At 33.6% G+C, this 24286-nt stretch overlaps 2 protein-coding genes across 13 annotated transcripts in view; one reads left to right on the top strand and one right to left on the bottom strand.

Annotated features, from left to right (window-relative positions):
- The window catches only part of LOC115456073 (autism susceptibility gene 2 protein), a 56697-nt gene extending 47291 nt beyond the window's left edge, over positions 1–9406 (bottom strand). For all 6 annotated transcript variants that reach the window (XM_030184929.2, XM_030184933.2, XM_030184931.2 and 3 more), the window contains exon 1: positions 8751–9406. In XM_030184929.2, coding sequence (XP_030040789.1) covers positions 8751–8990 — 240 coding nt within the window. In that variant the 5' untranslated portion in view covers positions 8991–9406. The remainder of the gene's footprint in view (positions 1–8750) is intronic.
- A 67-nt stretch (positions 9407–9473) lies between these two features.
- On the top strand, positions 9474–22347 carry LOC115456116 (vitamin K epoxide reductase complex subunit 1). 7 transcript variants are annotated; one of them, XM_037438606.1, is made up of 4 exons: positions 9474–9610; positions 17656–17832; positions 18883–18980; positions 21182–22347. In XM_037438606.1, exons 2-4 carry the CDS (start codon positions 17666–17668, stop codon positions 21382–21384), a joined length of 468 nt encoding a protein of 155 aa, XP_037294503.1. In that variant the 5' UTR covers positions 9474–9610; positions 17656–17665; the 3' UTR covers positions 21385–22347. The 7 variants fall into 7 exon arrangements, with proteins under 7 accessions (XP_037294503.1, XP_030040871.1, XP_030040876.1 ...); XM_030185011.1 differs by lacking the exon at positions 9474–9610 and adding an exon at positions 13231–13265; XM_030185016.1 differs by lacking the exon at positions 9474–9610 and adding an exon at positions 13448–13469.
- The last annotated feature ends 1939 nt before the right edge of the window (positions 22348–24286 follow it).

Below are 24286 nucleotides of genomic sequence, written 5' to 3'. Positions count from 1 at the left end.
TTATTATGTTGGATAATAAAATATATTTTTTTATTTATTTTTAATCATTAAAATTAAATATAATATCATCATCTACATAAGCCATTCAAAAGTTTAAACAGCTGTTTTACTGACGTTAAACACAGGGTATTTATGTAAAAGAAACCGCACAACGTTTGCGGATACACATGCTATTCTGGAAAACAACTTTTAACGATAATACTCAACAGAAAGGCAAAAGTATTGTATTCCTTAACGGCAACAGCGTGACAAAAAATACGGCAAAAACCTAACAATAGGACAATTTCTATTCGGAAGTTAACTGCAGCGCAGGTAAGGCCGAAAGTTTAGAGATGATCTTAGAAATAATAACAGTAATATTGTTACTGCTCGCAGTTTAATTTTTTTATTTTTTTTTTATTTAAGAAATCAAAGCGCCACTCAATACTAAAAATAGATTTGAGCTTTCAATTAGTTTACCGATTTATTCTGATGGACTAGAAAAAGTGTAGTGTACTCTACTCAGCATAGCTTGAGACCATTTTAAATAATATGTTTTTATAACGTTATTTTTCTAGCGTGGGGTTACTGATTTGACGCTTAAGCTATAAAAGTGCGTCAACCTTTATTGATTTTTATACTTAATTGACCGTGAAATGAAGTCTCAATATTTCACAATAGCTTAGGAATGTAATTGAATGGGAAAATTGAGGCAATCGGAAACAAATATGAGGGACGTACCTAATCGAAATGTTTGTAAACGGGTGTCGCGTGTCACAAGGCGATTACCTCGCACGCCACCTTGTTCCACCCGCCGCTCCCTGTTCCCTACATCCTCGGGGAATAAAGACTAGTTTTCATGCCACACTTACACTCCCAGCGTGACATCAAAAAGATTTGTAAAATCAAGTTTTGTTTGATAAATCTATGCTATTACCTAAGGGTAAAGTGTTTTGCCACAAATATTTACATATAATATTTTTCCAAATGACTCTTGCACGCACAGCTCACATACCGTAATTGCCATTTAAAATATGATATTCATATTTACATGCGCTAATGAACCGTTAGTGATGTTAATGTATGCATTGTGAGATTATTGACAAACCGATGAATGAGCAAAGCAAGCATTGTAATTTAGTTTAGAGCAATTAGTAAGTAAGTATTAGCTATGAGCTAACGAATGATTCCTAACCATTAAATGCGCAATCTGATAAATTTCTCATTCGTTAGCCATCGTAAAATGGCCATAAAACATTCTTCCTATTCTATTTAATATCCATGAAATGGAAATTGTGTTGTGAATTTCGATTGAATTAAGCCACAACTTGCAACCACCAAACATACGAGCTAATAGCATTAATGAACAGCCTCGTTAATCTGTTTTATGTGTTAGCTGTTAATTTTTGCAGTTATTATCTATCAGCGCTGCAATAAAACACTTTAATTGTTTGCGTATTTTCTTAATAAAAAAGAGTTTGAATTAATTCACTAGAGTGATGATAATCCAGCGATTGAAATAAATTATCTCTGAAATAAATGTTTGCCATTTATTTTGTCACCAAAAGTAAACTATTGTGAGATACGACCGCTTTATACTGACAGCGTTGCATTGCTAACAACTAACTTTTGAGCAAACATTTGCTCAGACCCGACGTGTGTTTAGCGATAATGGAGTAATACGTTACAAATGTTTATATTATGCGCAATGAATGCTAATACACAGTTCACGGTGGATAATAATCGATAAACAAATGAAAGCAAAATGATATGGGCATTGTATATTTTTAACGGTAAAAGCGAAAAAATTAGAAACTTTAATCGCTCTCAGGCATGGAGGAAGTCCAACGAGTAGAATAATCCATGATATTTTTATTATTTTCCTGCTTTAAGTCCATTTAATATATTACGAATATTTCCCTATAATTATTATGTCACTAAGTAGGATAAATATTAAACCTGAAATATACGAAATACATACACACTTTATTTAGATGTAATACACTTTGTTAACTTAGCACATACTGGCGCAACATAAATATTTATATTGCCTTGCCACGGAATCATTGAATTTTATAGGGTATTAAATAACTATATCATTTGCATTCTTGCTTTTAGTTACGAAAGCTGGCAATAGTAGTCTGTACAGCAAGGTACACTGGTGAGTGGCGTTGTTGAAATTTACACACATTTCGCTTTCCATTTCAGAGGCATTGCATGCATTTTCTATCTCAAACATGCTATACATTAACACATTTAGCTACGTCTATTTGTTACGAAACACTACAGACTCTTCATGTTTATAGTTAACTTTCCATAACATTAAATGTTTAATGAAAACGATAACAGTTATACAACCGTTTCATACATTCGATTCGACACATAAAACCGATAAGAGCGGCGAGAGCGCCACTCGAGAGAATTGAAGAGGGCTAGAGTAGGTGTGGGCATTTCTACAATCATATCTGTATAAGCAGGACTGCATGTTTAATTAACTTTATTACTGAAATTTGCGCGGTCCCGTAGCTTTCACATACATTTTAATGTTAATACAAGCGGGAAAACTTTACCTCTTTTTTTGAGATTCGATTTGGTCAATCACAGCAATTATTAACTCTACAACTGACACGGTGAATAAATTACCACTACAAATGGGACGTTCATTACAAATCTCTCGTAGACACGGAAAGAAAAAAGAAACATCGGCACTAGAAAGTTTACATTTCATAACGTATTCTTTTATAACGTGTTCAAATTGGCGTTTTTATAGCGATTCCATTATTCAGGTTTAGCAATATGTATTCTCAGTGATTGCAGCGAGATCTCTCCACTCTCCAGAATATTAAATCGCGATGGTCGATGGTGCACAGTCGATCGCGGGCAGATCGCCGAGATAAGACGCGACCGACAACCGTCTGCTGCCGAATATACCTACCCTGACGTTGCCGGTCGATGTGATTCTCGCCACTTGAGCCACTTGGCACATCTTACAACGAGCCTCTACGGTGGATATTACGTTTACCATTAAAATCCGGACCCAAGCAAGTTTTATTTCCTTTGATCTGTTACCATTCCGTTTGAGAGCCTTTTACGTTTACTGTTATCGTCGGTTCATGATATATAACTCAATGAAAGTCTAATTTCATAGTTTTTACCATGCGCTTTTTATTGACACTTACGCTTTTCTATTATATAAAATGGAATTGCGAGACTAGCAAGTTTCTCATTTGATGAGAGGTTTTATGCCTGCTGGTGGTAAATAGTAGTAACGTCACCTTGATAGGTAAATTTAGTTTTCAAAGCACTAAGTAGATCTAATTTTGCTGAAATATCCTGCAGCCCAGAACATTTAGAGTGCTTGAAGGCCATTGTATGGTAGTAGAAAAAAAAAGATGATGAATACCTCAGATGTATCCATGTAGAATCATAAAAACAAAAACTATAAATTTTATCATTTATTTTTATACTTTTATTTATTCGTAACCATTAGCGCTTAAATGCATTTATATTCATTTAATGTGTTAATATGCAAATAAATTTAAGTAGAGCATTAATCATATATTCATATATATTCAAAGATGTATACCCAATAAACTTAACGAGTTTTATAAAGTTTTTATAACGAATAAATTTATTTATTATTATATATAATTAACATTTATTATAGCGAAAAATTGAGATGACGTGATTGAGATTATTGAGACGCAAGAACGCTTCAAATGGACGCCAATTAACTACAAATTGCGCGTGCGATTAGATTAAATAACGTTGATATTTGAAAAAGAAAGTCATTAATATACACAAGCGTCAATTAGTTGTGTAATGTTTTACAAGCGGGCGAACATTTCTTACATTCCGGGATGATGTAAGTATTCAATTACCTGAAGTGTCTACAACAAGCTAAACAAGTTCACATTGCGAGAGACATATCAAAGGATTAGTTGCGATAGTAGTGTGGATTCGCCGCAAGTAAATATTGCTGCCAGATGCACTGAGACTCCGCTCGGTGGGCGACAGGGAGTCGGGATGTTAGTAGGAACAAACCAACAGCTATAATAAATAACTTCAACACATAAATATGACTTACATTATGTGTATTTTTAATTATGATTTACATCCATATTCAATAAACGAGTCCAATTGCTTTTTTCGACCAATCTCAAATATATAATCATTTACAAAGTATAATCGTTTACGTAATATAATATCTCTGAAAATGATTTCAAACTTTGAAGCAAAAAGTAAAGTAGCGGGTTTCATGTTATTATATTTTGTACAAACATTTCGTAATGAAATAAGCCGTTGTATAACTTTACTTGTATAAATTGCGAACAAAAATATTGTTATGTTGCGGCATCTATTTACTGTGACGAAATGAAACATGGAAAAATAAACCACCAAGGCCAATTTACTTATTACATATCAGAAAAAATGAGGATAAAAATACGGACTAAACATAATAATTTGATACGGAGTCCTAAAAGCATCAGCTATGTACAGTTTGCAGTTATTACTTTATAATGACCAAGGGAATAATTCAATTTGTCGGGCACAAATTGAATTGATACAACAAAACAAATATTTATAAATGTTACAAGTTTATGTTCACTATTTACACACCACCATATTAGATTCATAGACAATATTAAATCGTGATCATATAGTATACCCATTTACGGCAATAGTAACGCAAATATTATGAATAGCATAAATATGAAAATGGAACATGAAATATTTATTCTGTAACATTTTAAAATGGCAATTTCTTTATAAAACTAATGACTGGAGGCGTACGCTTGAAGATTAGTTACTGGCTTGCTGGCCGACGGCAATTTGCCACCCACCAGTGTAGTCTTCAAAATGTCGGTATAATCTTGGCTACCGAACTCATTCATACGTTAATAAACTCGAATTACTTTTATTATACAACGTAGCCAACATTTCATATTTAATCTTTTATGACTGATATCAAAACTAATCTAGATATAATTGCATAACTGTCAATGGTAATGCCTTATAAATATTTATGAACCTTGATGACAAGATAGAATAATCTATAATCTTGTATCAACATAAATACAATAAAATAAATTTGTTAGACTACGGCATCGTTTCGTAAAATTAACCTTACATTTAAATAACCGAATTGTATATTATACAAATATCCACATTGCCATCATGAAACGATAATAAGTTCGGTAAATTATGAGTGTACTTGTTTCGAATCTGCCCACTCCTTAAGGATTCAATTTCTGAATTTTATATTTTAAACTAAAGAACGACACATTGCGAAAACGCGACTGTGTTTAATTGTGCCGGTTTGCTAGAAGGTATGTACATAAATTATGTGCTTAATTTTTATCTGGACTTTTTATATTAATTACGTATCGAATACATTTATACTGCCTGATAAAATTGTATTCGACTTATCAAACAGCGTACACCTTACTCCATTAATTTAATCTATCATTAATAAGACTGTTGTACATAATAAAAATATTACAAAGCGATGATAAATCACCCGTCTAATCATGTAAAGAACAACGTTTAAGAACATTCTGAACATCAAAGTGTTTTAATGTGAAAGTTACAGACCCGGGCCGTTTGGAGAAAATTCAAGTAGAGAGAAAACATTTAAGGGGCCGCCGACAATGAGCCAATAAAGGCAAAACAAAGCTGTTTAAACTTAAACCAGCTATGTACCTATATATGTGGCATGGTGCTAACGTGGAGCTATGAGAAGTGTGACTGGATGACCGAAGGGCTTCCGATTTCTAAGCTTAGGGCTCCAAAGGCCGTGGCGATGTTCTCAACTTTTTAAATAGAATTTTGTATAATATTTTTCAATACTCGGCACTGGTTTTTCGAAAATTAAAACCGGTATACTTTATATTACATTGCTTTTATAAATTAAAGTGGGCTTGGTCCGCGATACTTTTAATCATGAGACGGTTCATGCAGTATCTATAAAAAATGTAATTCAAGGTAAACCTTATCGCTCATATATAACAAGGATATTTTGTGACCGTTAATTACTAACTCGAAATACGATCAATTTCAGGAATTGCTTAAATGTTATACCATCATTTTATTAAAAATACGAGCAAGGGTACCGTTATTCTTTGGAGTAAGTCACTAAGGAGCTTTAAAGAATTTATGGGTTATTAATTATCACATTGCCAGGGTTGTTACAAAATTTAAATTAACCATTGTTATTTTTATGCTTTCTTTAAATATTAAAATGGCTCGGACGTTTCATATTTCACGTCGGCTACTTCTTTTTATAAATTCTGATCTTCCTCGACCGCTTATCAGGTAGATGGGTCTTGTCAAACTTTTGAAATTAATTTTGAACGTGCTTCATTTTTTATTTTTGTTAAAAAAGTCCAATAGTCGTTTTTCTTCGTCACAAGATTCGCTAGGGCGGCGAAACTTGTGATTAGACTTGAAAGTTGTAAATAACTACACAAACTATTTTCGGCGAACAGAATTAAATTTGTATAACATCTAGGATGGGAAAAGGTGAAAAAAAAAAAACACAAAATTGCGTTTTAGTGAAGTTAAAAGGTCAACCTTTTAGGATATAACGACATTAAATTATACAAGCAATCCGTTGATCGCGGCTTTCGGGTGAGGATTCGACACGTAAGGATTATAATAACGGATATAAATTTAAAGCATAGGTGCGATAAAATCCCCAATCACAACTGGGAACAACAAACATTTTCTTTAGCTCTTCTGTAACAAAACAACCGCAAAGTTTCTTTCACCGGGCACGGTCCGTCGGCGTCGGGGAGTTAAATAATTTGTTTATTTATTTAATACAGTAATGGTAAACGTTCGTAGGTAGTGGTGGCGTGGGAAAATACTCGAGTGGTGAGCACCAGCGTTAGATATTCAGTGAGGTAACAATTCGCTGCTCCACAGGCGTCAGATGACAGCCGTCACGCTCGACTGGTTTAAATGCTATCTATACTTACCTATTTTCTCACAATTATACAAATGTATTTACGTTTAAAAAATATAAGAAAATTGTTGTTCCAATGAATAAATATCACAAATACTTTATACATTTAGATCAATATCGGTTTATACGACGCCACGGTCGATAAAGGAATTTGTCGTAAACATTTGAATATAACTGATTTCCAAAGAAATAAACGGTTAAGAAACTTTTTTGAACAAACAAAGTAGGCATATTGAAATTCCATGCCACGTCTAAATTTAACAAAACCTGTAAAGTGATAATGTTATAACAATGAGCGTTGCTTTTTCGTCATCTCGGTACCACTTGTTTTGAAAAGTTAGTTCAAATAATGCCGCTTTATTTATGTTACAACATTACTTAACCTCGTTTTCGAATATTTATAGATAGAAGCACATTAAATTAATTCAAAACGTAACTGAATAGGTTTTAAATTATGATCAATGGGGTTAGTTAGATATTCTACCTATGTAACTGAGCACATTTATAATACGAAGATTAGGTATCTAGGTACAGCATACAGTACAAATCCAACACGTTGGAAATACTTGATTACAGTTGTTTGCATTGAGTAGTTATTTGCTTCAATACCCATCTACTTGAGTAAACAAGCAAATCGCTTTCCCTCAACTGTGTTACCGAAGGAGGTGATTACTTTTATCTATTACTCAAGAGGGCAATAACTATTTATTATTTGTAGTACGAATATATTAATTTGCAAAAAGTATTAGATAGATACTAGCTACCACCTAGCGTTTTCATTGGCGGATCCTATACGAATAAAGAATGAGTTGTTTCATGTGCAAATTAATGCACGGCTATTGTAAGTAAAATTGCATAAGCGTAGACACCGCATGAGGTGAATTAAATAGGAGCAAAGGAACCTGTTCAGGCCTATAATATACGCGCGCGCCGCTTCAACGAACCACAAACTGCAAGCCTGTCACCATAATTTAAAACGATAGTGGGGAATGTAGTTTTATTGTGAGCATACGAGACTTCAGCGTACACAACATATTGCCATTCGAGGACGGCGCGATAAATGAGCACAAACGAGCGAAAGCCACTTAGACCAAATTTACACTTTGTGGGAGACCGCGAGTGCACCTCGCCCGCCGAGATCGCGCCGCTCGGCGCTCCGGCAACCGTGCTCGGCAGTCAGCTGCTCACTACATAATGTGTGTGCTGTGTACACACTGCACACTAAACACACCCAGCCACATACATACAACTGTGTACTCCATCATTATACCGTGTACCATTGCACAGATCACTTTATTTAAGAAGTTGAGTTTTGTTTTGTTAATCATACAGTTATTAATATTGGTGGTATCTTAAAATATAATAATAATTATAGAATAACATATACACTTTCTTATTTCTCCACGAAGGGTTCATTCGTTGGGTCAATGCACTTCCGAGGCGACGTTGAAAGCCATTACGGAGCGCCGTTTTTATAATGGGGCTACAAATAAAGAATCTGTACATCCTGGTGTACGGAATCGATTAGATATGTGACTAGTAAAAGTGCACACTTTGTATGTAACCAATCGCTATCAGCTTTATTGCACTAATCGAATTAGTAATCAATTTGTAATATACACACATAAAACCATAATTGTAAAGTTTGTAGGTCATTCATTATGCAAATGTAAACAATGTAGGTATTCCATGCAGAACATAGATAGTTACCCCGATAAATATGTAATTAAATAAATGTGTTTCAACCCTGCTCTGACATCTGCTGGTAAGATTAATGAGTCTGGTTACGTTATTGGGCACTCACCTCTAGATCCTCGTATGTGCGAAATGCCATTATGGCGAAACCGTCGATGATATCTTCTTCTCCAAGCGGCTCCCGCGACTTCTTCCTCCTGGCAGGAGGACGAGGCGGCTTCTCTCGGGCCGGAGACTCGTCCTCGCCACTGTCCCCATCCTTAACTTTGCTCTCTCGCTGTGCTTGCATGCGCTGTGCCCGCTCCCTTCGCCTATTTCTCTGATTGCGCTGCTTTACTTCGTTTTCCATCGTTCGCACATTATTCGAATCACCCGACCACCGTGCTTCACTACACTAAAGTCCGCACTACACTTTTACCACACATGATTAACCGTCGATTCTATACCGCAACAATCGACAAAATACAAATCTTGCACTGAGAAAAAGACACAGGCCGTTTCCAATGGCGGATCGTACACCGTTGCCGCATTGCAAGTAAAATGGCCGCGTAGCACTCCACGGGCTGTTCTTCTTTCACATTCACGTAAACGGAGGCATAATTCCACTTAAACTAAACATACTACTATATATTTTAATAAGAACTAAGATAATAATATGACAAATTAACTTTATACATTATTCTCTGTATTCAGAATCAGTCAATAGTCAATACAATGAAAGGTGTTGCACGACGCCAACGCTGCGTTGCGGTCGCGATGGTGAACTAAAGCAAGGCTACCAACATAACGGAACCATATTCTGCGATATAGGGCGTCCTATGCAATGTGGCGCTCGTTGTAACTCCTTACTCTAATAGTGTTATCTCTTTCTGTAGTACTTGTAACTTACTTGTAATATATATGTTCTAGAAACATTTTTAAATATTTTATAATTTTTTTGTTATTTGTATAGTGTTGCGAAACGAAAAGGTACGTTATAAATGTTATTCATTAAAAAAGATGTTTCACATCCTTCGTTATGGAAACGTCTCGTTTGTTCGTCATGTTGGCATGACTTAATAATTATGAGCAGTTTGTTTGCAGTGGACGATTTCCAACTGTTTACACTGTGTCTAAAATTCTTAGAATTCAGGCCCATATTACCGTGGCACTGTGTCAGCAAATAGCAGTGTACAGGCACTTTGGAAATCGTTGTTGATGTGAAGTTCGTCCTTAATAAATTTGACATTCGTTGTTAAATTTCGTTCAGAAAAATATATTTTATGAAATAGGTATGAAAATAAAAAGCAGTAAACTCGTTTGGAAATATTTTTATATTCAGAATAGCAAATAAATTATGGAATTATAATGAGTGCTTATGGTGCATAATAAAATAATAAACGGAAACTAAATATAGAAAAATATTTTAAAGGGAGTATAGTTTATACAAGACAAAAATTGCACTTTTAAGCGACATTGTGACCAATTTTACTATTTAAAAAAAGTTAATATTCGTTTTTTATTTTTTAAAACATTAATATACATTTTTTTCTCTTTCACTGTTTTTAACTGGCTTTTACGAGTTTATTTTTGGTCAACAACGAATCCTTATAATAATTTTGTCATGTTAGTTCTTTCGACCGCCTGTCGGTCTGTCCAGTGTTGCCAACTTTTAACAATTTTCAATAAATGATCCCAATCCCAATCTTCGATCCAATAATTCTGGGAATAAACCAATCATAATAAGTCATTTGTTCTTAAAATCGGGCCATAGGTCGATAGGTCGAAAAAAGCCACTGGGACTTAGACGTATTTAAACATTTAAACATTTACATTATAAATAAGTTTGGAGATTTTGAAACCGGTTCTGCGCATAATCTACGATTTCCGAAGATGCTCAGGTTTTGTTGTTTCCTCCAGAACAAAGTTCTAATTCAGACCCCCTTTTTACCGGAGAAATATTGGTTTTCGTAGCTGGTGTTTCTTTTGTTAGTGGATAAGTTGAAAACAATAAGCGGGAGGAATACGTTAATTCACTAAAACATTATACTCATTTTGTCGCAGAAGATCGCCATTGTCGGCTAAAATGATAGCTAAAATAGTACTGTGAGACATAGAGATTGTCGAAAAAATTTTACTTCTGCGACCTAAAAAAACGTTAACTAAAACGCTGAATAAATTATGAACCTAAGCATCTAAAAAAGCTCCCTGGAAAATCAGGCTTTTAGCGGTTTAAATAGTCATGTATTGCGGGTTTGGCAAAAGAGAGTTGGGAACAGTGGTGTCTGTTTGACCGTGGAATTGTTTCGAGAGTAGAGACTTTAGACTAATAGTTATAATGATTTTCTTTAGATGAAGTTGTTTAAAGTAGGAAGCGTAAATCGCCATTCTTGATCTATATATTGGGACGGACATCTACGGAGTACGGCCTTCATATTGCGCGTGGCCTGACATAACCGAGGTTCTTTTTTTATAATCAAAATAATAATATAACAACCTGGTTACTAAATATATTGTACCCGGCCAATAACCTGATTTATATTGGCTCGGTTATTCATAAAATCCAAACAAGCATTTGATAGACAGTCTACTCATTCATATAAAAAAATAAATATGGTTGCTAGAATAAGTGCGAAAATTGACCTTGTTATTAAATTAAAGTTGAACAGATCGATATGACAATTGATATAAGATACTTTGTACTTGGCTATCCTTGGCGGATAAATATGAGTTATTCTTTTTGGGTAGATAGGTCCGCCTACGACATTCAATAGGTAATTTCCAGTTTATAACTAATTTCAGAGCGGTCATAAAGATTGACGTCAATATCACCAGAACGGAAATTGGGATTTTGCATTCACATTTAATATTGGTCCATTCCCTGTAGATTCGTTTTTCAGGAATCGCGTAAGTGGGTCATTGATATTAAAATATGGCCCAAGGCCAATAAACACCCACAATATAGTATAAATCTGCGATGCGCCACCGCGCTGACACCAAACTAAAGGAACACGGATTAGAGAGGAGAGAGGGTTGGTTGAGCTTCCAGGAATCTCATTCAATTAGCATACAAAATGCAACATTTACTTCACACCGGTTTGTTGTAGCCTGTAGGACAGTGGTTGATTCGGCCCATTCATGCTCTGTCCAATTTGCAAGATAGCGTGGCTCTACATTGTTGTACAATACGATTGTAATTAGTTAAGCGTCAGAATTTGATACTATTTATTAACAAAGTCAAAATTATAACGGATATAAGCTGTCTTAAGAGGTTATTAAAATAATAAGTAGTATGTTAGGGCTTATGTAATTTAATGAAATGTGGCCGAATTGCACTGGCGACAATTTGGTTTTTAGTTTGATAGGAACGACTTGATCCGGGTTACGGAAAACTACTAATTCAGCAAGTTAGTAAATACTATTAGTTCTAGTACATTGAACATTAAGGTACCATCTGTTAGCAATTAATTAAAAGCAATTCGTTTTTTATAAATGAATATCTGATTTTTAAATGTTTATTCTTGTTTCAGGAATTATATGCGATCATCGTACATACGTATATATCGATGTATACGATAAATATAGTCTTCAGTGTTCATTTTTTGTATCTATCTGCTTAAGGCGATACCTCAAGGTCCATTTTCATACATTTTGTTTCGCCTTTAATCTTTGCCTTTAAAATTTCGTCATATTAAATTTTAAAGGCCGAAATATCCATGATTATTAATTATTTTTACGTTTTTCTTTCAACTGTGAGAACTAATCACTAACTAGACGTGAATTTAAATTCTTTACTTGCCAATACTTGTTTAGTTACCCAGATTAAAGCCGAAACAAAATGTATGAAAATGGACCTTGAGGTATCGCCTTAATCGAGTCCTAGTTATAAACGTATATGAGTTACATTAAGAAATCATAATTTTTTAAGTTTGAAAATAAGTCTTATTGAGTAGGCATTAGGTGTTGTTTGCGGTTTCACTCTCGTGAAAGATCTTACCCGAGGAATTGCGTATAATTCAGAGATAAATATAGCCTGCAATAGGTCAATTTAGAAATTGGTCTATCTGTATCCTAAATTTTATCAAAAACAAATCACAGGATTCTTCTGCCTTTACTATTAACAAATATTAAAAATTACTCAAACTTTAGAATTTTATAATAATAATGGTAAGAACATAATAAGATTAGGTATTCATTCATTTTGAAGAGTAAATAACATTTGTATTTTAATTCTCCCGTTCATAGCAGGGGTCCGATCCCGAAGTGTTTATGCTAAATATGAGCCTCTTTTATCCCGAGCAGCCGAGATACGCCGTTGTTTGCAATGTTCACTGATCTGAATAATATAAATGACATCCTCAATTATCAGTTTGACGTTTCGGATAGGCACCTTGGTGTGGTCTTTTGTACCACCTACGTTTTAATATTATTATGTTGTGTATGTTATATTCATTATTGATTAAAGGAATGTGTATTTTCAGCCATTGTGTTATGATTCATAACTATTGTTTCAGATTTGTAAACTAATAAGTAAAGCTCAATATTGGCAATACAACTGTTCTGTGGTGACTGATTTATTAACTCACAATCGGGTATTTTAATATCGATATTGACAGTTATTCCACATGGACACAGACAGCTATATGTAGGTATTTGTAGCAAATAATACAAAAAAGAAACCGTTTTGTAAAATCTACAATAAAATCAGGTATACTTAATGGGGAAAGCGTGCTAACTCTTTCTTTCTCTCTTATAATGCTTATTGACGTCACTAGATGGTATTGCATTTCTTTTTAGTTTTTTGAGAAATACCCTTCCATCGGATTTCAAAGGCGAATACTCTTCTTAAGTAAGTCTTGTTTTTTTTTTACCGGATTCACGCTTTTTGTGTTACATTATGAATGAATACATTTTGGATACCCCTAAAAAATGTAAATAATGAAAATAGCGTATATAAAAAAGGATATTTAGTTCCTTTTTAGACATAATATCAAAATATTTGTATCTAATAATTATTTGGCCATATACTTATTGTGCACTTATTAAATAATGAATTGCACACAAAACTTATGTTTGATTTTAAAATAATTTCATAAGATTTTTCCATTGGGGTTTCTGTATTTTTCAAACATACAATGCGCGAGGCCATTCACGGACTTGTATAATGTAGGTACATGGCACACAGCTTTCCGTAGGTAATACGTAAATACCAGCTTCATTCTTCCAGCAAATTTTATAAGAGAGTATTTTTATAAAATCTTGTTTAGCCGTGAATATGTCCCTGAATCGATTGTTGATTAAACTTTACTATCCTACTGCCATATTTCACGTATATAAAATTAGTACGATATAAAACGTACAAACAATAAACTATACCGGAAAAAATAACACTTTTAACAGTGACCTTAATATTACTAAAAGTTTATGCGCCCAAATACGAAATAGGGCTGTGTAATAACAATAAAATATACGCGTCGAATTGAGAGCCTTCTCGGTTTTTTGTCGGTTAATAAACATAACAATTCATTGGTATACGTGTTATATTCATAAAGTCGAAGTTTAGCAAAGCGTATTGAGCGTAATATAAATTCCAAGTTCCTTTATACAGTAGTAATAACCGTTCAGCATTCGATTTATGACTGAATACTTGATTTTCTTGTGGTCGAGATGGCTAACTTCTGTGCAAAAATATATTTCTTTTGTACAGATTCTATATTGATAAGTAGAAATCAGTAATGTATTTATATTTATGTGTCAGATTACAATCTTTTGTTTGCGATTCCACTTATTTTAAGTCACTACGCGGGATAAAAATTGCCTTAAGCGCTCTTAGATGCACAGCTGTGTAAAGCGGGAACGCATTGGTCGTAATTGTAATGCCGGCGTATATGGTTATAGTTATGGACGTGCGCTGATTCGATTGTCCTTTGGTACACTAACCGGCGTACATTATATTTCGTAAACCATAACAAAGTTTATACTTTACGATTTAGTTCCGAAACAATGTTACGGACTTGTTTTGCAATACGTGTCCCGAGGTTGCCAACTAGTTCGCTATCAGTTGTAAGTAGTTACTACCATGGACTATAGGTATCTGGGTTCTGTATTGACTTTGCTGATGTTGATTGACATTATCTGGTTCTACGCTTATTAAGGTCCATGTCGCTTAGATTGTAATAAACTCAGGGCCCATAACACTTTAGTTGTTAGTGGAATGGGTTTTGTCAATATTTCATTATGAAGCTAAGCATCTGGTAGCTCGAATATTTGAGGTTGACTTAACAATCCTACAATACAAACAAGGCGATGGCGGTTAAAGTATAAATATGAAACAATTCAGCTACTACTTTTGCGACAAAAAACGAAGAATATTTTCTAAAATTAATTCCCTCTAAACTGTTAAGTTGGCGGAATAAATTAATTCGAAGACGTCAATAGCGTGTATTCTCAGCCTTAAGATGCGGTTATTATGATAATAATATATAAATCAATTCAGCGAATCAGTTGTGCGCGTGTTGTCGTTGCGGCAACAAGTGTTATTTGCCTTGATTTAAACTAATTGATTATAATTTAAGAGTGGCAATTGTTAAGCAATAAATTATGAATTGAATGCTGTAATCCGTTTTATCGTTCGTATCGCGCCCGACACTGCCAATTGATATCATTTATCATAAACTATTTATACAACGGTAAATTGTGTAGATGTTGCTTATGTCATAGTGCTTTAAGGCGATACCTCAAGGTCCATTTTCATACATTTTGTTTCACCTTTAATCTGGGTAACTAAACAAGTATTGGCAAGTAAAGAATTTAAATTCACGTCTAGTTAGTGATTAGTTCTCGCAGTTGAAAGAAAAACGTAAAAATAATTAATAATCATGGATATTTCGGCCTTTAAAATTTAATATGACGAAATTTTTTAAAATTTAATATCATGGATATTTCGGCCTTTAAAATTTAATATGACGAAATTTTAAAGGCAGAAATATCCATGATTATTAATTATTTTTACGTTTTTCTTTCAACTGCGGGAACTAATCACTAACTAGACGTGAATTTAAATTCTTTACTTGCCAATACTTGTTTAGTTACCCAGATTAAAGGTGAAACAAAATGTATGAAAATGGACCTTAAGGTATCGCCTTAAGTGTTATTTATCGTCCTTGACTGAGGCCATGTATTTGATTCCTTGGTGAATATGTAGTCTGAAGCATCAATTTTTCGTTAGTAAGCTATTGTGTTTTTGATAGAATTTGTATGCACTTATAGAGTCACTTTTAACAATACCGTAAGCAAAATAAGGTATGAATTGGCCGTACTTTTTCTCGGTTAACATTATTCAGGTAATAAATAACTATCAAGGTTATTAAATGTTTATTAAACATCATAATATAAAGTAATCTTGCTATTACTCACTCGGGTCAATGTTGGAATGTCTGACCTCCTAACATTTGATTTGTAAATACGACTTATCGTCAGTAATTCTCTTTCGTACTTTAGATCAAGTCCATAGTAGCATAATCGCTGTTTTTTTGTTATTTGTGTAAACAAGTAGCGTCGCTTAACCTTTAACCGTACATTTCTTACCTCCAGGTTATCGTATATCTGTATCGCTTGCATGGTATAATATAATGTTTAATGAAATCAATACATAATATTATGGCAGTAAATGGAATTATTAACACGATGTTAAGTACGTGTTTTACCTCAACGGTAATGTAAAATGTAGAAAAAAGTCAGTCTTACTCGAGCAATAATGCGATTAGCGTTGTAGTGGTTCGTGTTTCAAAACGTTAGACCACCAACAAGCTCCATAATGTTTGTTTTCTTTTAATTTTTATAACGTAAAGCCATAATGCCTTGTGTATACACGAAGGGGTGGCGAAACGAAGTGGGAATAAATGACGACGTTCTTTTTCTTTTTTCCTTACCTCGAATGTTCCCCTTCTATTGTAATAAAAATTATTACCTACTTACAACGAACCGTGTGAATTGATTTATTCTGAACGAAGTTTGATTGAGTTGTAAAATCTCGAATTAATTGTACACGATTTATAAAATTATTTAATTATGATAACCTTGGCGTAGAGCGTGAGTTGGACAATTGAATGTACTTAATTACCGTGAGTTTGCTTTTATTTTATCCTCCACTGTATATGTCAGGTAAATTAGCACCTATTTTAATAGTATTTAAAGATAATGATGAAATACATCATAATACTTAAACCACGCGTATATAGTGATGACAAAGACGATCAAGTCAAGTTATAGAGGGCCGTGCCACGCGTTTTACTTACGTGTATGGCAAGCCTTATCAGATTATCTGTTTTTTTTTGGATACTTGCTCTGTGATGCTCTCGGCTGCAGTAGGACGCATTACGCCTTGTCTGAAACCTGGCTTGCACTGTCCGTTGATTCTTAACGGCTATCAATCCGACGGACGTCCAGGTGATAGACTTCGACTGACATTGATTGACTGTCGCATTACCTACATGCATTATAAAAAAGGCGTTAACATAATTTCGTATTTCCATAAAAAAATATTTGCTTATACACATGTTGCGTAAATGCTCATACAGAACCTGTTATCTGCACTCGGCATTATATTCCGTTACTAAATATAGATGAAACATTGAGTATAATTCCATTAAAATTTTGTTTCTTTTACTCAGATATGAAAACGATAAGCGATAGACTGGTTCGAAATTAATAAATAAACACGTTCATTTTTCAAGACTGCATGTGTGGTGTAGTTTTACGGTACGACAGCAGTACTGAGGTCACGGTTTCGATTCCCGGGTCGGGCAAAGTGTAATTATCAATCTGGAATGTGTGATCAATATGGCGATAGGCTTGCACATAATGAAAAGTGGGTGCTCTAGTTGCGCGTCTGCCGACTCCTTCGGGGGTAAAAGGCGTGAGCGAGTGTGTATGTGTAAACACGCTCATTTTTGTTTCGTAAGTTCGTAAACATAAGAAAAAATGCCATTGATTTACCATTATTATAACCATTTATCTTATCACGTTGTTTACAGAACCGCTAAAATGGAGCTAAAAAATGTTGCAAGGGCCTTGACATTAACCTGCATCTTAGGCATATTTCTGTCCACATATGCTCTGTACGTAGAGATGGCGGTGGAAATCAAACCCGGGTACAAGGCGTTATGTGACATCTCCGAACACGCCAGCTGTTCCAAAGTTTTATCTTCTAAGTAAGTGGTAACTGCATGAATCACGCTGCTGAGTTCAGATACAGTTTGCGATTTTACATGTAAAAAAAAACATTTAAGATGTATGTAGATTACCTATTTTGTGTAAATTAACCCTACATACTCTTTATACTACTATCACTATCCCTACTTATTAGTTTACTATCATGCTATTCCCTAAAATGTGTTTTTATGGTGCGGTTTATGGTACGGAATTCTTTTACAATCACTTTGTTGAGTATTAAGTTAAAATTTATTTCAAATATACTCGGGTGTAAGTCAACGTGATGGTGATCAATGTAATGTTCATGTCGCATATTTTGTGTATATAATATCATAAACAAAATCTGTTCGGTATTTTCCGTTGGAAATTATGAAATTTGGTAAAAATCAATGTCTTATAGCACATGCACCGGTCAAAATGAAAACCATAAATATGTACTTTATTATTATTATAAGTATTACTAGTTATTATAGGTAATCCAAACATTTTTACATTAAATTTAATTTAAAATGATGTTTAACTACTCATTGTGGTTTAAATTATTTCAAACAGACAATGTTAAGCCAATTATTTAATGTGAATTTAGCTTCAGTTTTTACGATAATTAAGTTAATTAAGCGCATTTTAAACATAATTTTTGGAGTGTTATTATTATAATAGAACTATTTTTAAAATATAATATCAACTTTTTATTCCTTTCACGACCAAATCCCAATTAAAAAAATAAAGTTTCATATAGGTCGTGTAGAAAAAAAATTGTGGTATTGGATAAATTCTTAATAACTTATTTGTCATAAGGCTATATTATTATTAAAATTATGTATTTCGTACAGTACCTACACCATATAAGAACAAAAGTATGCCGTAAACTATTTCGTAGAAATTACGTGTATCAGTTTAGAAACAAAATTTATAACGGTAATAATATAAACCTGTTTGGATATAGAAAAAATGTCACACCGGAATTTTTAGATTCTAGAACTCTTTCGTGTTAAAACTGTACAAAGTACTTACTTAGTATATTTATTTACTTTTTTATTATTTTGCAGGTACGCTAAGGGCTTTGGCTTGATGAACGACGATTCGGCACTGAAGATACCTAATTGTATTTATGGAACAATTTTCTACTGCCTCATGATATTTTTGAGTAAGTATTTTTCATGTTCGAATAATATTGTATCTAAAAAAAAGCATTAAAAAAATGCTTTTAAATAAATTAACATTACAATCATTATATAAAAATAAATGTTAAAAGCCATTAATTTTGCACGAACCTAATAGAAGTTATTTCTCTGTGATTACGTTTTTCCGAGAGCGCTTTGAAAATAATCGTAAGTGTTTATACAAATGGAGCAAATATTTAACTTACAAACTAGGACGAAACAATTCCGCGGTTAAGAATAACGCGTTAAGTCCGATAGCAGAACACAAAATAAGTCTTACAAGCATATTAATGTGCATTAAAATTTAAACGAAAGGGGTCGAGGTATCGTAAAATTATATAAAAGATTAATAAGAACACAGGAAGTGAAGAGGTTTAAATTTGCAAGGGTCGCCGGGCTAAATATTACAATTTAGTTTGAATTACTCAAATGGTATATGTATCGCGTAAATAATTTATAATGTGTGATGGAGCAGTTTGCCAGATTAATATTTGCTGCATTAATTACTAAATGTGGTAATTATAATTAATGTGCCAGTTTAGGCACGTAATCGCCTTTGTCATGAGATTCTGTTAGTTCATTGTGAACATAATATGCAAACATTAATGCATTTGAATATTTTGGTTATTTGAACAAACATTGCAATGCATGAATTATTTTAATAGCTTAATACATACATAATATCGGATTTACCAAATTCTTAAAAACGATTCAGTAATCTAGAACCAACAATATCCCATCAAGTACAGCGCTTTACAAAGGTAGTTTATAGCAACATATGTACGACGAAGATTTCCTAAAGTGGAATAAATTACGTGTGGTGCTGCTGCCAACATCCAACAGTTAGGTACAGGGGTAATGTCATTAATCGAGCTGAGATGAGGCCCCGCCCCCGCCCGCAGCACCCCGCAACCCCCCTACCGCCCAACGCCGTGTAATTCGCACATAACGCGAATCGTGGTTGCCTTCGTGACTTTACCACGAGAAAAATATTGCGAAACCGCGCAAGCTGCCTGCTCTACGCTTATTTGGTAGCTCACGAGCTGTGAATAACTGTTATTGTAATGGGCTAACATCGGTTCTCCAGGGAAGTGCGAATGTATTACCGATGCGGGAAGAAAGCGAATCAACATTTGAATTTCTTACTACTGTATTTTATGCTGGGCCTGCGTGAGAAAGCTGGCCGTTTGTAATATATAAGTTTAAAAAGTATCGTACATTTCCCCCCAAATGTTTTAAAATAAATAGCAAAACTAATCGAACTTTCATTAACACTGACCTAAATGGAGCCGTTTTTTGCTTTCTACACGATTTTCGGTGGAATGTGTACCTGAGATTGCGGCCTTGCAAAACGCTCTGTAACGGCACGATAAAAATAATGGAAGGCAGAATTTCACGTTGTAAAATGCGAAAGTTGTTAAATTTAACGATATACGGAAGTTACACAACATGCTTCCTAAATAATATTCTATATTTAAAGTTGATTAACAAATCAAAGCGCGTCGCGAAGGCTCATAATAAATTCGAGTCGAATCCATTGATAGGTAACATAACAGTTTTGATGGAAACGTTTCTGTTTGAACGTTTAGTGGGCTCGCGTGAGCTTTTATTGCCTCGCTAAAATGTTAAATTCCGTGAAACATGCTCGTAAACCGCTGGAATTGTAGTGGCTATTGTGTTATTTCAGTACAATATTGAAATAAGCGGACGGTTTGTTTGATCTCTATTGTTAGATGATTGTAATACGATTTTTAACGTCTAAAGATGTATCAATGCGTAATCGTGTTTTAATTAGACGCGCACATAGTTATGTGCCGTCGGCTTGCTGAATACGAGTACAATATATGTTTTTATTATTAAGTATTTTGGCTTTTGGAACTGGAAACGTTTATCTAGTTTAGTATTTTAGAATTATCATTCTAGATGTAACAATATTATTGAGTATTATTGCAAAATATGAACCTAGATAATCTCATTCAATTCATAACATCATCGGCTTTATATTGCATTCATAACCATTAAACTGCAGTAGGCTTTGTTAAATACCTTCAATTCTTCGTAAAAGGCCAATAACAAAAGAAAGTAGCAAAAAATTGTGCGTGCGCGGTAAGCGAGGGTAAAGTGGTTTATTATTTTTGTAAAAAACCGCAATTGATTAAAATTGTATTGTTTTTTTTTGTTTCAGCCACCTTCGACCAACTGCTTGTGGTCCGTTTCCAGTTTTTGCTCGGCGCAGCGTCTATATTGATGTGTGTCTATCTAGCCTACCTATTGGCCTTCGTCCTGCACGATTTCTGTCTAGTTTGCGTTTCGACTTACGTAGTAAACGGATTTCTCGTATATTTTACAACCAAGAAAATGCGTTTATTGTCACGAAAGAATGCTTAAATTAAAAAAAAGCACTTTTTACTGTGAGCAAGGTCTTATATATTGTTATTCTAGTTATGTATGTATTTACGCATGATTTGTTGTTTGTTATTTAATAAATGTATGTACGCGTTTAAATGTAATCCGATAAGATTAAAACGATTCTCGCGATTACACTGCCATCTAGTATCGACTAGTGTCATTTCTTATGTTTGCTTCAAGTGTTTCCTCATTTCCAGTTCAAATTTTTAACGACAGGTGGCGATGCATTTATACCTCACGTAGAGACATTAGGTAGAGTTCATTTTTCATAATAATTACCTTTTTTATGATTATTAACATATGCACGAATGATAATTTATCTATTTGTATATTTTATGGTATGATTTAGTGCATAAAACTGTGAAGAGCTATACTTTCAATGATTGAGTATGCAAATGTACTTATGTAATACAATTTCTAATTATAATACTAAAGACGCTAATTTTAGCATCAGTACTAATTAAAAGGGCTAAGTCATTACTAATTAGACTCTAATTAGTGTCCAACACCAATTATGAGGTATAGCTTAATTAATTGATATATTGCGAGCATTCAATGTATTAGTATTTTAAATATACCTATAAAAATAACAAAAACATTCTTTTGAAAATCACTAAACCCTTGCGAATAGTAAGTATAGTACTTTTCTTTATATACTCTTTTGATAGCGTCTTCGACAAACTCAATAGAATAAATGATCCAAAAGGGAACAAAATTATCCCTTTTTAGTGTCGTGCGAGGTATTTCCTTGTGGAGCTTTATTGCTCACCTAACGTGCTTACGTTCTTGGACGTGACACTCATGTCTTAAGGCCTTCACACATTTCTTCCGCTTACAACGTAATTATATGTCATTTAGTTTGCGTTTTATTACGACATTATTTATGAAACTGTATTTTATATATTCTAGATTATAGTAACAATTAAATAAAGCTGAAGAGTTTGTTTTCTTTGAATTAATTATCCTTGGAACTGATGGTCCGATTCTAAAAGTCGATTGAGTTATTAGCTACATTATATCTCGTTGCTATAAGCGTATAATATTATACATAGGCGGATAAACACAAAACAAAAGTAATAAAATTACATTTACTCCGAATTCAATACTTTATTAGCAATTTATCATGTTATTCAAAATTTCATAAAACGCATACTAGAGATATATTTAAAAAAAAAATATATTTAAGTTCATCCAATTTATTAAAATGTACTAGAACACCGGCATACGAGCCAGACGTTTAGTATTTTAAACTTTATTTATGACATCTAGTTTCGCAGTTCAACGTTCTAAGATTTTATAGGGACGCTACGTTAGCAGTCTAGTAATATTCATTCGGCTGATATATTCGTTTCAGAATAGAGCAGTTGCTACAACTTGAATATTGTAGCTAGCTTAATTACTCTAAAACTTAATATCTAATCTCAGGATGACGAGGGTAGTCCAAGGCCATGCTTTATAACTCGTGCAAAATAATAGACGGTAAAGTTTTAATAAGAATATTTTGAATAGGTGTAAATAAAAGAACTAAATGAGTTTCACTTTAATACCTATAATTTTAATCACAGTTAGAAAAATTCATAAAGATGACAAGCATGACAAATATAATGAACTAAAAATTCTTGTCGCATCGTATTTGTAGTGTCCCTTAGTGTGTTAAAGCGTTGACACAAGACGTCCTGTCGATCCTTCTTTGATCATTGACGTGATTAGCTATGACAATTTGTACGTGCCTCCGTGAGGCGTCGACCTCTTGATGACGTCTTGATTGTGCGCGTTTTTGCGACGTCGAGACGTTTTCAAACTCTTAATGTTAACGCTACGGCAAATAAGTGGAATTGTTTTTAACGTCCGTGCTAATTCTTTAAGAAATCATTCTTATGGTATGTTTCGTAAAAGGACAAATTGCAAATCATTATAACGATATATTTCTCCGTCGAAAACGGAAATTATAATATACAAATTTTACCGCAATTCTACAATTTTGTTTATCAATTTTTTAGTTTGGTAAGTATTTTTTGTATATAAATGTCAAGACGGTCTCACGAATACATTCGTTTGCGGAGCTGCGATCTCATATCCCTCAAATTACGAATAAAATACTTGCACTTGTGTTTTGTAAGGACGTAAGTAAGATGAATGCCTCTCACTTTATTTTATTTTACCTTATTTACGTCTTATTTCAAAATAGATGCAAAAAAGGTACTACATAGTACATATTTGTTTAGCGATTATCTAAAGTTTTATCTGAAAAAAAAAAACAATAAAAATTTTTGGGAAACATCTTTGTTGAAACATACATGATTTGGGATCTTAGCTACCTACTATTAAAAAAATTGCATTTTCCATTTAGTAAAGAATTTAATCCGGAAAAATTACTTGTAGTTGCAATTATACAAAAGATTGATAATGACCATTACTCATAATGTTAGTGTTTTGCAAATGTATGACAGAATAGACAGTATATGTCATAGTCATACAAATCACGTAATAGGAACAAAAAGAGGAAGTCACTAATGACTAAGACATAATAATATACAATTCTTTTGAAATAAACACCAATTATAAATTCAACATTGTTAATTAATCAGTGAATAGGCAATTAAGGGAAGACACGCGCCAATTATTAATTAACAAGAGAAGATTAACACTCGCATTTGTATTGAAGAACAGGCAGACAAATGAGCCTTCGTGTTTTTTCAAGAACTTTCTTCAAATGATGTAACTAGAAATGAGGTTACAGCCACATCTTTACATGTTGTACAACCCTGAGGCGTCTGTCTATATGTCTGAACGTATTAAACTCAAAAAAGACAACGGATTTCGATGAAGTTTGGTATGGAGATAGTTTCAGCTCCTGGGAAGGACATAGGCTTTTTTATCC

Source organism: Manduca sexta, chromosome 14 (genome assembly GCF_014839805.1).
Source record: "Manduca sexta isolate Smith_Timp_Sample1 chromosome 14, JHU_Msex_v1.0, whole genome shotgun sequence".
In the NCBI taxonomy this organism is placed as follows: Eukaryota; Metazoa; Arthropoda; class Insecta; order Lepidoptera; family Sphingidae; genus Manduca; species Manduca sexta.
Note: the sequence above shows the minus strand (reverse complement) of the source record. Positions and strands in the feature narration are given on the sequence as shown.

Excerpts from the sequence above, each read along its gene's own strand:
- LOC115456116 (XM_037438605.1), top strand. The coding sequence starts at position 17,449 with ATGTGTGATCAATATGGCGATAGGCTTGCACATAATGAAAA. Across the intron at positions 17,490-17,655 it reads AGGCTTGCACATAATGAAAA|AACCGCTAAAATGGAGCTAA; the intron begins GTGGGTGCTCTA and ends CGTTGTTTACAG. Across the intron at positions 18,981-21,181 it reads CTGCCTCATGATATTTTTGA|CCACCTTCGACCAACTGCTT; the intron begins GTAAGTATTTTT and ends TTTTTGTTTCAG.